The sequence below is a fragment of the Suncus etruscus genome, chromosome 3, assembly GCF_024139225.1.
Source record: "Suncus etruscus isolate mSunEtr1 chromosome 3, mSunEtr1.pri.cur, whole genome shotgun sequence".
NCBI lineage: Eukaryota > Metazoa > Chordata > Mammalia > Eulipotyphla > Soricidae > Suncus > Suncus etruscus.
Window position 1 is genome coordinate 9619513 of NC_064850.1, and position 14986 is coordinate 9634498.

The 14986-nt window shown below is 46.6% G+C and overlaps 1 protein-coding gene across 1 annotated transcript in view; it reads left to right on the forward strand.

The window, feature by feature from the left end:
* FNTB (farnesyltransferase, CAAX box, beta) overlaps positions 1-12878 on the forward strand; it is a 90787-nt gene extending 77909 nt beyond the window's left edge. Inside the window, 3 exon segments of the mRNA XM_049770546.1 lie at positions 7413-7524; positions 9231-9345; positions 11432-12878. Coding sequence (XP_049626503.1) covers positions 7413-7524; positions 9231-9345; positions 11432-11563 — 359 coding nt within the window. The 3' untranslated portion in view covers positions 11564-12878.
* Positions 12879-14986: the final 2108 nt, after the last annotated feature.

Consider the following 14986-nt stretch of genomic DNA (forward strand, 5'->3'; position numbering starts at 1 on the left):
GAGGAAGGAGAGCGAAGGAGACTAGTTTTAAATTTCTATGTACTTTTGAACTATATTTTTCTTTCAACAATGACCATGTGAATCGCCCCTTTTGCTGTCATAGAGGAAAAAATACCTTTCTAAAACATGAAGGTCATTGTGCTTCCAAAGGTGACAGGGTGCCAATTCTACAACCGGGAGCCCTTGCTGGAGCCTGGACTGGCATGGAGCAATCAAGTGGCTTACGGGGATGACCTCAGCAGTATTTGCATAGAAGAATGAATTATTACTCTTTTTAAAGTATCAAATGCTCGGGGCTGGAGTGTACAGCAGTAGGGCATTTGCCTTGCATGTGGCCAACCCGGGATAGGCCTGAGTTCGATCCCTGGCATCCCATATGGTCCCCCGATCCTGCCAGGAACAGTTTCTGAATGCAGAGCCATGAGTAACCCCTGGACACCACTAGGTATGGCCCAAAAATCAAAAGAATAAAAAAGTACCAAATGCTGACTAAATCAATGGCTTATTTCTTTTCGCACCAAATGCTGATTAAAAATGGGTTATTTCTTTTTTTTTTTTTTTTTGGAACAATAAGGAAGCATTAGGGTAGTGATTTTCTGTTTCAGTAGATGTTACCTGCTTCTTGGATGTTCTGGGGGATATTCCTCAGGCCTGTGTTTTTGTCCACCTGTGAATTATTGTTTAGAAAGACTTTTGATTTTGTAGATGAAAGGAACCTTTGAAATGCAAAGTGGTAATGTAATGGGGACCTGTCATTTAAGGGAACAGTATAAAGGATTTAAAAGGCAGGTTCCTGTGCACCCCTATAATTCTAATCATATCTCCCCTCATTTCACCGTGATTGTGTGTGCTGTGAGCAGATTCAAGTTCTCCCAGTGTGTCTTGTCCAGTTTATGAATTTGGTGTGTTTTCACTTTCACTAACGTAGGAGTAACTGAACCAAAACACTGATCTTAATGACAAACAAGTTCTCAGATTCCAATTTCAGGAATGTTATCACCACTCATTTACTTCACTTCAATTTTCGAAATGCTATCACAAACTCATGTACTTGATTTCTTGTATGTTAGAAAAGAAAGGAATGTAGATGCCCGGTGTGTAATTCTAAAGTTCAATAAGTATGGTTTTAAAATAATTTTCTCAAATATGATTCATATACCATATAGTTTACCTGTTTGAGACATATAGTTCAGTAGTTTTGAGTGTAGTCATAGTTGTGGAATTCTCAGGACAATTAATTTTGAAATTTTACTGCTGCCTAAAAAAGCTCTGAACCTATTTCAGTAATGGGTTTTATTGTTGCTTTTATGTTTTGTTTTGTGATGCAGGGGATTGAACTCAGGGCCTCAATATGTGAAGCATGTGCTATACCACTGGGCCACCTCCATGACCCCTAAATATGTTTTTTAAAAATGTATGTTTTTGTTAAAAAAGAATCAACAAAGAAAAAATCAGCAATGTGATTATAGTATACATAAAATGTACATGTATAATTACTTGTGTAACATAAAAATTCATTTAGCCAGGCCGGAACAGTGGCACAGTGGTAGGGTGTTTGCCTTGCATGTGACTGACCTAGGACGGACCGAGGTTCGATCCCTCAGTGTCCTATATGGTACCCCAAGCCAGGAGTAACCCCTGAGCATCACAGGCTGTGGCCCAAAACAAACAAACAAATTCATTTAGCAAAATAGAACAGCAAAAACAAGGAGGAACTTGGGTATAGTATTTAATATAGACATAAGTATAATCAAATAAATAAATATAATTAAATTTTAATTTAATAAATATAATAAAGTGTCAGATTAATAAAATTGATAGTTGGATTGTAGAAGACAAAGGACCAATAGATACTTATACAGCAAAATGCAACTGGTAGATAGCATTTATGGGAAATTTCACCCTAATTAATAATAAAAGGCATATGAATTAAAATAGCTGACCAGATATTATTTATTTGGAACATTTTTAGACATTTATTTGTTTATTTATTTATTTATTTTGGGGCTTGAGTCACACCCAGCAGTGCTCAGGGGTTACTTCTGGCTCTAGGCTCAGAAATCACTCCTGGAAGGTTCGGGGGACCTTGTGAGATGCCAGGAATCAAACTGTGGTTCATCCTAGGTCAGCTGTGTACAAGAAAAATGTCCTACCCCAGTACTAACACTCCGGCCCCTCTTTTGAATATTTTTTTTAATCTTTGTTTTGTTTTTTATTTTGTTTTGTTTTTCAGCCACACCCATTTGATGCTCAGGGGTTACTCTTGGCTAAGCACTCAGAAATTGCCCCTGGCTTGGGGGGACCATATGGGACACCGGGGGATCAAACCCAGGTCCTTCCTTGGCTAGCGCTTGCAAGGCAGAAACATTACCTCTAGCGCCACCTCACTGGCCCCCTCTTTTGAATATTTTAATCTCTGAGAACTTTTTTTGAAGTGGTCAATGCTGGAGGTGTGGTAAAACTTTAGTTGTGCTGGTAACTATAAAATCATTTTCAATTTGTTTTGGGGTCATTCCTGGTGGGGCTGAGGGGACCGTGCAATGTTAGGGAGCAACCTGGGGTTCCCACAGTGACTCCAGCCAGCAGCTATATTAATTTTAAAGTACTTTACTTGTATCTATTGAAATACTTCTGCCCTTTAGCTAATTATGCCCGTAAGGAGCTTGTAAACACAGACAATAGAACCTTCTGAGGCCTGTGGTCAGTTTCACAATAGCTTGAACACCTTGTTGTTAGGGCAGCAGCACATTCTGCATTTCATATAAAAAGCAAAATAAAGGGCTGGAGCAATAGCACAGCAGTAGGGCATTTGCCTTGCATACAGCTGACCCAGAACGGACCAGAGTTCGATCCCCGGGGTCCCATATGGTCCCCTAAGCCAGGAGTGATTTCTGAACACATAGCCAGGAGTAACCCTGGTGTGGCCCAAAAACCAATATATATCTGGGGGCTGGAGAGATAGCACAGCAGAAGGGTGTGTGTGCCTTGCAAGTGGCTGACGGGAGACAGACCCAGGTTCAACTCCCAGCACCCTGTATGATCCCCTGAGCCTGCCAGGAGCAATTTCTGAGTGCAGAGCAAGGAGTACCGCTGAGCTCTACGGGTGTGGCCCAAAAACAAAAACAAAAATAGCATGGAGGTAAGGTGTTTGCCTTGCATGCAGAAGAATGGTGGTTCAAATCCCGGCATGGAGAGCTATTTCTGAGCATAGAGCCAGGAGTAACTCCTGAACGCTGCCGCGTGTGACCAAAAACCAAAAACCGAAAAAAAAAAAAAAAAAGTCAAATAAGGGGCCTGAGCGCTTGCCTTGGATGCAGCTAACCTAGGTTTGATCCCCAGCATTCTGTATGGTCCCCTGAACACTGGCAAGACTGATTCCTGAGTGTAGAACCAGAAGCAACCCCCGAACGTTGTCGGGTATGGCCCCAAAACCAAAATGAAAGGGGTCCCTGGGAATAGGTCAGTGCCAAAACATCCACTTTCCAAGTCCTAGGCCAGTGAGGCCACAGGGCGGTTCGGTCTCCAGCACTGTCCCGTGTGCCAGGGGTGGTCCTGGCATTAGTGAACGTGGTGCCCCCCCCCCCCACTGCATGTGCAGGTGAGCATTACAGCTAGAGTGTGAGAGCCTGGGGGGGGCAGAACCACTGTCAGTGTGCTGGTGTCACAGCCAAGTGTGTGTGGCCTCTTGGTGTCACAACCACCAAAGGAAGAGAAGCGAAATATTTGTTTGTTTTTTGATTTTGTTTGTTAGTTTGGGGGCCACAGCGGGTGGTGCTCAGGGATTACTCTTGGCTCTGTGCTCAGAAATTGCTCCTGGCAAGCTTGGGGGACCATATGGGATGCAGGGAATCAAACCCAGGTTCATCCTGGGACTGCCTCATGCAAAGTCAATGCCCTACTGATGTGCTATCTCTCCCACACCCCCGATTTTTTTTTTGTTTGTTTTTGGGCCACACCCAGTGATGCTCAAGTGTTACTCCTAGCTGTTTGCTCAGAAATCGCTCCTGGCTCAGAGGACCATATGGGATGCTGGGGATTGAACCCAGGTTCGTCCTGGGTCAGCCACGTGCAAGGCAAACAACCTACTGCTGTGCTATCACCCCGGCCCCTCCTTTAGACTTTTTCTTTGTTTGTTTGTTTGTTTGTTTTTGGGCCACACCCGATGGTGCTCAGGGGTTACTCCTGGCTGTCTGCTCAGAAATAGCTCCTGGCAGGCACGGGGGACCCTATGGGACACCGGGATTCGAACCAACCACCTTTGGTCCTGGATCGGCTGCTTGCAAGGCAAATGCCGCTGTGCTATCTCTCCGGGCCCCTCCTTTAGACTTTTTAAAAATAAGATTAGTAGATATTATTGTAGCATTGTCTGGTAACTTTTTTTTTTTTTTTTTTTTTTTTTTGGTTTTTGGGTCACACCAGGCAGCGCTCAGGGGTCCCTCCTGACTCTATGCTCGGAAATCGCTCCTGACAGGCTCAGGGAACCATATGGGATGCCAGGAGTTGAACCACCATCCTTATGCATGCAAGGCAAATGCCTTACCTCCATGCTATCTCTCGCTCCCCCTTTAGACTTTTTTAAAGTAAAATAAATAAATAGATTAGTGGATATTATTGTAGCATTGTCTGGTAATTTACGAGGAGAAATTGGAAATAAGTAAAAAAAGATCAAGTCTTAGCGTAATTTATATCTGCTAATAAATGAACTGAGCCCACAGGTGTGGGAGAAAGTAGGAGGAAAATCATCAAAATATTGCAAGTGGAGCAGGAACCATAGCACAGCTGGGAGGGCATCTGCCTTGCATGCAGCCAATCCAGGTTCGAGGGTAATTGCTTTGTGGTTTTTTGTTTGTTTGATTTTTGTCTGTGGGTCACACCTGGCGGTGCTCAGGGGTTACTCCTGGCTAGGCACTCAGAAATCGCCCCTGGCAGGCTGGGGGACCATATAGGATGCCAGAGATAGAGGCCGGGGTCCATCCTAGGTTGGCCGCATGCAAGACAAACACCCTACCACTGTGCTATCTCTCCGGCCCCTTGCTTTCTGTTTTGGAAGATTCTGCAGCTAAATATTTTGTTTAGTAATTCTCTGATTCATTTATTAGAAATGCATGAATTTTTTTTTTTTTTTGGTTTTTGGGCCACACCCGGTGATGCTCAGGGGTTACTCCTGGCTATGCGCTCAGAAGTCGCTCCTGGCTTGGGGGACCATATGGGACGCTGGGGGATCGAACCGCGGTCCGTCCTAGGCTAGCGCAGGCAAGGCAGGCACCTTACCTCCAGCGCCACCGCCCGGCCCAGAAATGCATGAATTTTTACCAGAGAGAAGGTAATTTAGTGTTTTGTCTCAATGCCTAGCTTCACTCAGTAACCTTGTGCATCCTTTTAACGAAATATTGTATCACTCTTTAGAATGGCGGAATGAAAATGAGCAAAATAGAAAAGTTTATGTCTGTGGTGCTGAATGAAAAAAAAAAAAAACGAAAGCAAAAATAAATCCTAAATTACAATGCTTATAATTAGAAAAAATGCATATATGTAAACAAAAAAGACTGGGAGAAGAAAGATTAGCTTTCAGTTGCCATTTATACAGTAGGTGATAATGTTGGAGCCAGATATCAAAATAAAACATTCACCAAAGAGAGAGAGAGAGAGAGAGAGAGAGAGAGAGAGAGAGAGAGAGAGAGAGAGAGAGAGAGAGAGAGAGAGAGAGAGGAGTTTGATCTATCAAACCCTGGTTCGATCGTGCATACCACTGAGCCATCTTCCGAACCCTGACAAGTGGCTTACATGTCCATTCTTTTTTTTTAATATAATTTTTATTTTGATCCATAGTGGCTTACATATTGTTGACAATAATATTTTAGGTACATATTTACATAAAATCAAGGGGGATTCCCATCACCAATTTGAAATTTGTGAGTTTGTTTGTTTGTTTGTTTGTTTTTTAGTTTTTGGGCCACACCCGGCGTTGCTCAGGGGTTCCTCCTGGCTGTCTGCTCAGAAATAGCTCCTGGCAGGCACCGGGGGACCCTATGGGATGCCGGGATTCGAACCAACCACCTTTGGTCCTGGGTCGGCTGCTTGCAAGGCAAAGGCCACTGTGCTATCTCTCCGGGCCCTACATGTCCATTCTTTACACGCATCCTTCAAAGGTCAATTTCCGTGTTAGCATTTCTGTGCACATTGTCTGTTGGCAGTCTGTCTTTTCCTCTCTTGATTACAGAGTGCTCAGAATTCTCCAACCATAGGGATCCACTGCAGAGTGGAGCCGCACACTTGTGTGGTATTATTACCAAAATATTATCCTGTGGTATTATTACCAAAATGGCTTCTTTCAGCGGGGTTACCATATCGAGTGAATTATACGATGCAGGAAGACAATGACTAGTAGTCATTCCTCTTAACACTTTGACTCCAAGAGAATAAAACTTGGAGAATGCTCCGCAGAGAGCATAAATAGAAAAAAAAAAAAACTATATCATTAGCCCTATTAGCAGTTTTTTCAGTTAATTTGAGTCTACACATTTGTGAACAAATTTCAGAGACGTGCGGGGAAATGTCTTTAGATGCCCAGAAAAGACTCTGACAGGAGCAGAACAGAGGTCCTTCTGGAAAGCTAACCCCAGCATCATGTCTCTGGCCCACAGAGGTATGGTGAGGGTGGTCTTCAAAGTAATGGGGTGCCCCCTTCACCACTGTGAACTGGCCAGGGTTCAAGAGGAGGGGCATACCCTGGGACATAGCTGAAGGTAGCAGGTTCCCAAGAATGAACTGTCCTGGAGGGGAAGGAGAGCAGAACCTGTGACGATTCCAATTAGAGATAAACACAGAGACCCTGACATCTGCAGGGACCTTTGGGGATAGGTCAGGCTGCCTCTCCCCACCTCATACTTCCAGAAGCGTCTGCAGCCATGCTCATGAATATTCCACCATGTCTGCACAAATGGCCAAAGCCACAGACTCTTAACTCTTGAAAGAAAGCCCCCAACTAGCAGGGAAAACTCATGAACATACTGGCCTCACAGCTGATCACGCTGGGGCCCTGCAGAGGGGCCCTAAAACTTCCACTGGCACCCTGTGAGCTGATCAACACAGCACTGCAGATCCTTATATTTTACACTGCATCACCACGCAACTACTCCATGATTTTATTTCTGATTTCCCATAGGAATACACCAAATACTAAATACAATTGATATTTATTCAATATTAAAGGGGGACCGAGAAACTGATGACAATTAATGTTGAAATACAGAGTGCCAGGAATAACCGTATTATGAACAAGTTTGTAAACCTCAGTGTCTGAAACAAATTTAATTTAAAAACAAACAAACGAAAGCACAGAGCCCTTTGCAGGCACGGCTGCGCTTGCACCAGGCCAGGCCCACACTGACCCTTTGCCTTTCTTTCTGCAGGGGACCCGGCCCTCAGCAGGACCCATTGGATGTTTCATCAGCAGGCCCTGCAGGAGTACATTCTCATGTGCTGCCAGTGCCCAGCTGGGGGGCTTCTGGACAAACCTGGCAAGTGAGTTCTCTCCGAGGGCTGGGGACAGGATGGGGAGGGAGGGAGGGAGGAAGGGAGAGAAGGAGGGGTGTGCTCAGGGTGGTCCCATTCTGCCCTGCTGCTTGGTGCTCCTGTGAAGCATCCCTTTCCTGGTACATCCATCCACTCCCCTTTATGCCTTAAGTTTGCTGGATTAGTAACTTACTTTCCTTCCTTCCTTCCTTCCTTCCTTCCTTCCTTCCTTGTTCCTTCCTTCCTTCCTTCCTCCTTCCTTCCTCCTTCCTTCCTTCCTTCCTTCCTTCCTTCCTTCCTCCTTCCTTCCTTGTTCCTTCCTTCCTTCCTCCTTCCTTCCTTCCTTCCTTCCTTCCTTCCTTCCTTCCTTCCTTCCTTCCCTCCCTTCTCCCTCCCTTCCCTTCATGCCTTAAGTTTGCTGGATTGGTAACTTCCTTCCTTCCTTCCTTCCTCCCTACCTTCCTTCCTTCCTTCCTTCCTCCTTCCTTCCTTGTTCCTTCCTTCCTCCTTCCTTCCTTCCTTCCTTCCTTCCTTCCTCCTTCCTTCCTTGTTCCTTCCTTCCTTCCTCCTTCCTTCCTTCCTTCCTTCCTTCCTTCCTTCCTTCCTTCCTTCCTTCCCTCCCTCCCTTCTCCCTCCCTTCCCTTCATGCCTTAAGTTTGCTGGATTGGTAACTTCCTTCCTTCCTTCCTCCCTACCTTCCTTCCTTCCTTCCTTCCTTCCTTCCTTCCTTCCTTCCTTCCTTCCTTCCTTCCTTCCTTCCTTCCTTCCTTCCTTCCTTCCTTCCCTCCCTCACTCCTTCCTTCCCTCCCTCCCTCCTTCCTTACTTCCTTAGTTTTTGGGTCACACCCAGCAGCGCTCAGGGGCTACTCCTGGCTCTACACTCAGAAATCGATCCTGGCAGGTTCAGGGAACCATATGGGATGCCGGGATTTGAACCACTGTCCTTCTGCATGCAAGTCAAATGCCTTACCTCCATGCTATCTCTTCAGCCCGTCAATAATTTTTTGTACCTAATTGCTATATTAAGGACTTCCAGTAAATAATAGCAGTGGAGAGGAAACCCTTGCCTAGTGTCCTGTCCTTAAAGGAAGGCTTTCCATTTTTGCCATTAAGAACAGTGCTGGCTGTCTGGTAGTTAGTTTCTTCTATCCCCATTTTGTTCAACATTATTATGTTATTATAAGTGGGTGAAGAACCAGACATTATTTTCTGCATGTCTTGACATGATCATAAGATTTCTATCTTTCCTTTTGTGGACATGGTGAAGATTCCAACTAACTCCCTTCATGTCATAAACATGATCATCACAACTGTTGTTGGGAAAGCTAATATCTTTATGAGCTATGATCAAAGAAGAAAAAGAATTCAGATTCATCCTATTCATTTTTCTTTTTGGTTTCTTTTGGGCCACACCCGGTGGTGCTCAGGGGTTAGTCCTGGCTGTCTGCTCAGAAATAGCTCCTGGCAGGCACAGGGGACCATATGGGACACCGGGATTCGAACCAACCACCTTTGGTCCTGGATCAGCTGCTTGCAAGGCAAACGCCGCTGTGCTACCTCTCCAGGCCCAAGGGATGAAATCTTAATGGAGACCACAGTGGGGGGTCTGGGGGAGTTGGGGCGCAGTGAGGGAATAGGTAGATTGGGGAACAGTGGAGTGGGTGTACTGGGGTGCAGAGGAACCCTTGCTCAGAGCAAGCAGCCTGTCCTTGCAGGTCTCGGGACTTCTACCACACCTGCTACTGCCTGAGTGGCCTGTCCATTGCACAGCACTTCGGCAGTGGGGCGATGCTGCACGACGTGATCCTGGGCGTGCCAGAGAACATTCTGGTAAGTTGGGACCGAGGCTGATGTTGCTCCTTCATGAGGGCCCAGTGCCAGGAACTCCACATTCCTGCTGTGTAGACAGACTGCTCGAGGGGCTGCCCTGAAGGAATGCACCTCTAGATAAACTTTGGGCTTGGTGAAGGGGACATTCATTTTGTTCAGGCTTTGTATTTCCTTTTCTTTTATTTTATTTTCTTTTTTTTTGTGGGGGCTACACCTGTCTGTGGTCAGGGACCACTTCTAGCAGTATCTGGGGGACTGTTGAATTCCAGGCTTCCAGCCTGGGGCTCCCACATAGAATGCATGTGCTCTAAACCTTCAGCCATCATCCCAGCCCCAGGATGAGTCTTTTTTTTTTTTTTTTTTTTGGTTTTTGGGCCACACCCTGTGACGCTCAGGGGTTACTCCTGGCTATGCGCTCAGAAGTTGCTCCTGGCTTCTTGGGGGACCATATGGGACGCCGGGGGATCGAACCGTGGTCTGTCCTAGGCTAGCGCAGGCACCTTACCTCCAGCGCCACCGCCCGGCCCCCAGGATGGGTCTTTATCCCGGAGCCTAGGACTTAGAGGGCTGGTCTTCTATGGCTCTGCTGAGGAAGCTGCAGGTAGTGTTACCAGAGGCCTCGAAGCAGCCCACTGCCCTCTCTGGAGCCCTTTGTCTCCCTTTCTCTCCCTCCAGAGATGTCATCTCAGATTCCCTTATGTAAATAAGGTCATTTCAAAACTTGTGACAGGTCGGAGAGATAGCATGGAGGTAGGGCTTGCCTTGCATGCATGCAGAAGGACGGTGGTTCAAATCCCAGCATCCCATATGGTTCCCAGAGCCTGCCAGGAGCGATCTCTTGAGCGTAGAGCCAGGAGTAACACACTGCCGGGTGTGACCCAAAAACAAAAACAAACAAAAAAAAAACTTGACACACAGTGTCAGGTATGTGCCTTCCAGCAGGGCACCTCACAATGTGCACTGTGTGATTTACTCATTTTTGTCTGCATCCTTCAAAAGTGATTAGCTCACCCCTATAACTAGCCCTCAAGTGGCCTGGCTGTAGGAGACTGGCCTGAGCTCAGAAGGAGCCTGAACCCTGCACCCAACTAAGACTGTCCACAAGGGCCAGAGTGATAGCACAGTGGTAGGGCATTTGCCTTTCATGTAGCCAACCCCAGAAGGACCCCGGTTCAATTCCTGGCATCCCATATGGTCCCCTGAACCTGCCAGGAGCAATTTCTGAGTACAGAGCCAGGAGTAACCCCTGAACACTGTTGAATCAAATAATTAACGATGGGGCTGGATGGAAGTGGATGCCATCCCAGGCCACGTGGCTCTGCAATCCCCATCCAGCCGGCTGGTCCCAGGCCCAGGTGAACGGCGGAATCAGACTCATTCAGAGACAGGCATCAGGAAGCATCAGCTTTATTCATGCCCTATTCACCACATGTGTGTGGCCTATCTCATCACCTTTCAAGCACTCAGCCATTCTTAGCTAGCCCTGCTTCTTAACTCCTTTCAGCCATCTTCCCTTTGGGCTCCATGCTGGTCAAAGACCAGAACGCAGAGACCCAAAAGCCAGAGAGCCCAGCAGGGCAGCCCTAATCCCCTGGCTCAAAGGCTTATATACCTATTCCAAGACCCCTCCCAGGAATGGGCGGGGTCTTGCAGGTAAGGTCACACCTAATATTCAGTTCCCAAGACCCCTCCCAGAAATGGGCGGGTCTCAGATAGGTACACCTACAAACACCACCGGGTGTGACCCCGCCCCCCCAAAACAAAAATTGTCTACAGTCTATCATGTATGGATGCATAAATGTGTAGAATATACTGCTGTATTCAGTTTGCTATTTTTTGATAACTAAATCCACACATAAATATTCCATAAATATTTGGAAGCACAATATTTTAATGGCTCTCTAATCTTGTTTTGTGTCTCATGTAACTGTAAAACATTTTTACCAGTAACTCAGAGTAACATTTGGCCCTGTCTGATGAGTCTCTTTGCAGCAGATGATTCCTTATGTAAAACTTCTGGCCTGGTGCCCTACACTCTTCCCAGGCCTGTTTAAAGACTAACCCACATCTCTTCTTCCCTTTGCAGCAGCCCACACACCCTGTGTATAATATTGGACCAGAGAAAGTGATCCAGGCCACTATGCACTTTCTACAGAAGCCCGTCCCAGGCTTTAAGGAACACGAAGATGAGGCAACAGCAGAGCCCACCTCCAACTAGAGGACCCAGGGTCCTACAGCTCTGTGCTCCCCGCCTTCTCCCAGACCAGGGTTTTTAGGTGTGCATTTTGTGCTACACGAGTCTTGGCCCGTCTGAGGGGGGTGTGTGGCTTTTTGTCCTTCCCTGTCAAACAAAAACATAACGGATGGCTCTGGATTTGGAAAACACAATGGAGTGATTGTTAACAAAATTTTTTCCCATATTTGTCAATCAAACCAAAAATCTTTCAGCCAGCAACAGCCAGGCCAGGGGCTGAGGAGGAGCAGTGCATGCTGGGAGGAGCAGCTCATCCCCCTGCAGCTCCCCAACTTGGCTGAAGTGAATGACGTCATGAGCACCACAGCTTCCTGAGCCAACCGTGGCCATAATGCCCATTTGCACACCACCATTAAGTCATCGGGAATGAGCCCCTTCTCTTCGGTGGAATTACCTCAGCTCCATACTGAGATGGCTCGTTGGGTCCCACCATAATGAATTTCTTAGAAAACTCCTTGCTCTGGGGCTTCTCCCAGAGGTGCCTGAGGTTCTCACCTCCTCTCGAGTCATTGGCAAGAGAAAGGAACCAGGGGCATAGGGAGATGCTGTCATGGAGCACTGAGCCACCACAGTAGGGTGGAGCAGGGCCTGGCAGGATGGGCCTCGGCCTAGGGCTGTGATGAGACATGGAAGATCAATTATGACTGGAAAAACGAACCTCTTGTTCAATTCTGTGTCAGAAGAAGCTGCCCCAGGTCCCACCCCCTTACTCCACCCCATCATGTACCATGTTGTACCTTCTGTCACCCCCAAGCCTGTGGCTGTGACATTCTGCATTGTCCCATCTTCCACCAGACTCCCCACCCAGCCTCCCTCCCTCGAGACAGTGTTGTCTTCTCTTGCCCAGAGTGTTAACACGACTAAGTCTTTCACCTTAATCTCTGACTCAGGATTTATTCATGTCTCGCCTGCTCCAGGCTCTCAGAAATAAACCCATGCTCGGCCAGCATTCTGTGGCGAGACAGTGGGTTGATCGGTGTAGATGTGACGGAACTGATGCGCCATTGGGTGTTTCAGCCTCTGCTGCACACATGAAACCTTTCTGGACAATGGGCTGTCCAGATGGGTCATCTGCCCGCTGCTGCCACGCAGCCAGCTCCACGCGGCTGGTGGGCATTTCTGTGAGCAGCTGTAGGCTGCGGGCAGACGGGAGCTTGGAGATCCAGCAGGAGGCTCTTCTCAAAAACTGGCCGTGTGCTGCCTCTAATTCCCTCTTGCTTTGGTGTATCGGGCTATGTATTACCTCCTTGAAATAATAAAAGAATAACATTTTCTATGATGTCTCTGTGATGGGTCCCCGGAACATTCCTGCCACCTGGCTCAGTTTGGAAGGGTTGAAGCTGCTTGGAGATGGTTAGTCTCCAGATTGCATGGGGAGAGCGTGGACCTGAGTTCTGCTCACCTCCAGCTAAGGACCAGGAGTAATCCCTGAGCACCGCCAGGTGTGGTCCAACCTCCTCCCAAAAGAGTAACTCTTGAGCATTTTTGGTTGTGACCCAACACCCAAAATTAAACAAACATTCACAGTGAGTTACCCCCAAACATTTTCCTCATCCAAATGATCAGTTTCTACTTTTTGTTTTGTTTTTGTTTTTTTGGATCACACCCAACAGTGCTCAGAGATTACTCCTGGCTCTATGCTCAGAAATCACTCCTGGCAGGCTCAGGGGACCATATGGGACACTGGGATTTGAACCACTGACCTTCTGCATGAAAGGCAAATGCCTTACCTCCATGCTATCTCTCCGGCCCCACCAGTTTCTACTTTTATATAGGGCCACATTACACTTTAGAGAATTCTCTGACTTACTGTGTGTGGGCTGGTAAGTCTGATGGTGTTGCAAGAGGAGAGGACCTGGCCCTGAAAAGGCCACTGTAAGCTCCCCTTAGGTAACTGGGGCCAACATAAGCCGCCTTCTCTTCAAAGTATCATTTCTGTGTTAGAAGTCATTGGGACCAGGGACTAGCTGAAAGGGCTGGAGTGTAAGCAGGAATACCAGGTTTAATCCCAAACTGGTCATGATCCGAGTACTGCTAGGAATGACCTCTGAGAACTGCTGGATGTGGTCCCCAAAAAGAAAGAGGAGTCACACTAGATACTACTACAGTGCTGAGGACATGCAGTAGTATCCTCAATGGAGTCTCTTCTCATGAAAACCACATACAGCAGGACTTTAGGTTAGAGTTCTGTGATGGATCTAAACCCATCAAATAAAAAGGCTTAATCCTTCTTCCTTTTTTTTGGGGGGGGCCCACACTCGGTGATGCTAAGGGGTTATTCCTGGCTTGGGGGACCATATGGGATGCCAGGGGATTGAACCACAGTCCATCCTATGTCAGGCGTGTGCAAGACAAACGCCCTACCACTACTCCATTGCTCCAACCCTAAACGGCTTAATCCTTGGTGATTTAGCAGAGATGGTGTTCAGGAAGGTTGGCTGGTTACATGCACTTGGCTATTTTACCAGTAGAAAGTTTTGTTTTTGTTTTTGTTTTTTTGCTGCACTTCTAGCTGATAGTGTACAGATAAGGTACAGATGACAAGAGCAGACCAAGACCAACAAGACCAATGTTCTGTTGTGGACATCTGAGAACTTTTTTCCAGCTATGTTTACACTGATCACACCTCTTTATCTCAGTGGCACTGGTGTAGCAGCAGGAGATCCCAGCAGCTTCAGTGCCTGACTGAGAAGACTTGGACACGATTGTGTCTGCAAGTGTCCTTGATATGCACAGGCCACAGCTTAGCCAAGATCCAGCTGCCTCATTCACTCTTGCATTAGTTCAGTTCAAGGAAAGTTGCTTTCCAGATAATGAGTTTTGATGTTAATGGGATACTGAGATCTCTGATGAGGGGCTACTCCAGGTTCTTACATTGGGGAGGACACAAGTACAGTAGTCCCTCCTGATCTATGGGGATTCATTCTAAGACCTCCCCAAGGGGATGTCTAAAACTACGGATATTACCAAACCTTATATATCCCCTATGCATACATATCTAAGATGATGAGTAATTTGCAAATAAGAGTAAAAATAGAATAAATTTAACTATACTGTAATAAACACTATGTATATTTAGTTTCTCACGAAGTTTATTATTATTATTATTATTATTATTTTGGGGGCCACACCCAGCAGTTCTTAGGGCTCACTCCTAGCTCTATGCTGAGGGATCACTCCTGGCAGTGCTCAGGGGACTATATGGGGTTTTAGAAATGGAACTCAGGTTAGCCATGTGCATGGCTAGTGCCCTACCCGCTGTACTATCTCTCTGGCCCCATCAAGTACCTTATTATATATAATATTTGGGGGCTCCAGTTGGCCATAGGTAACAGACATTATGGGAAGTGAAACTGCATCTAACGGGGCACCACTGTATTTATTTCA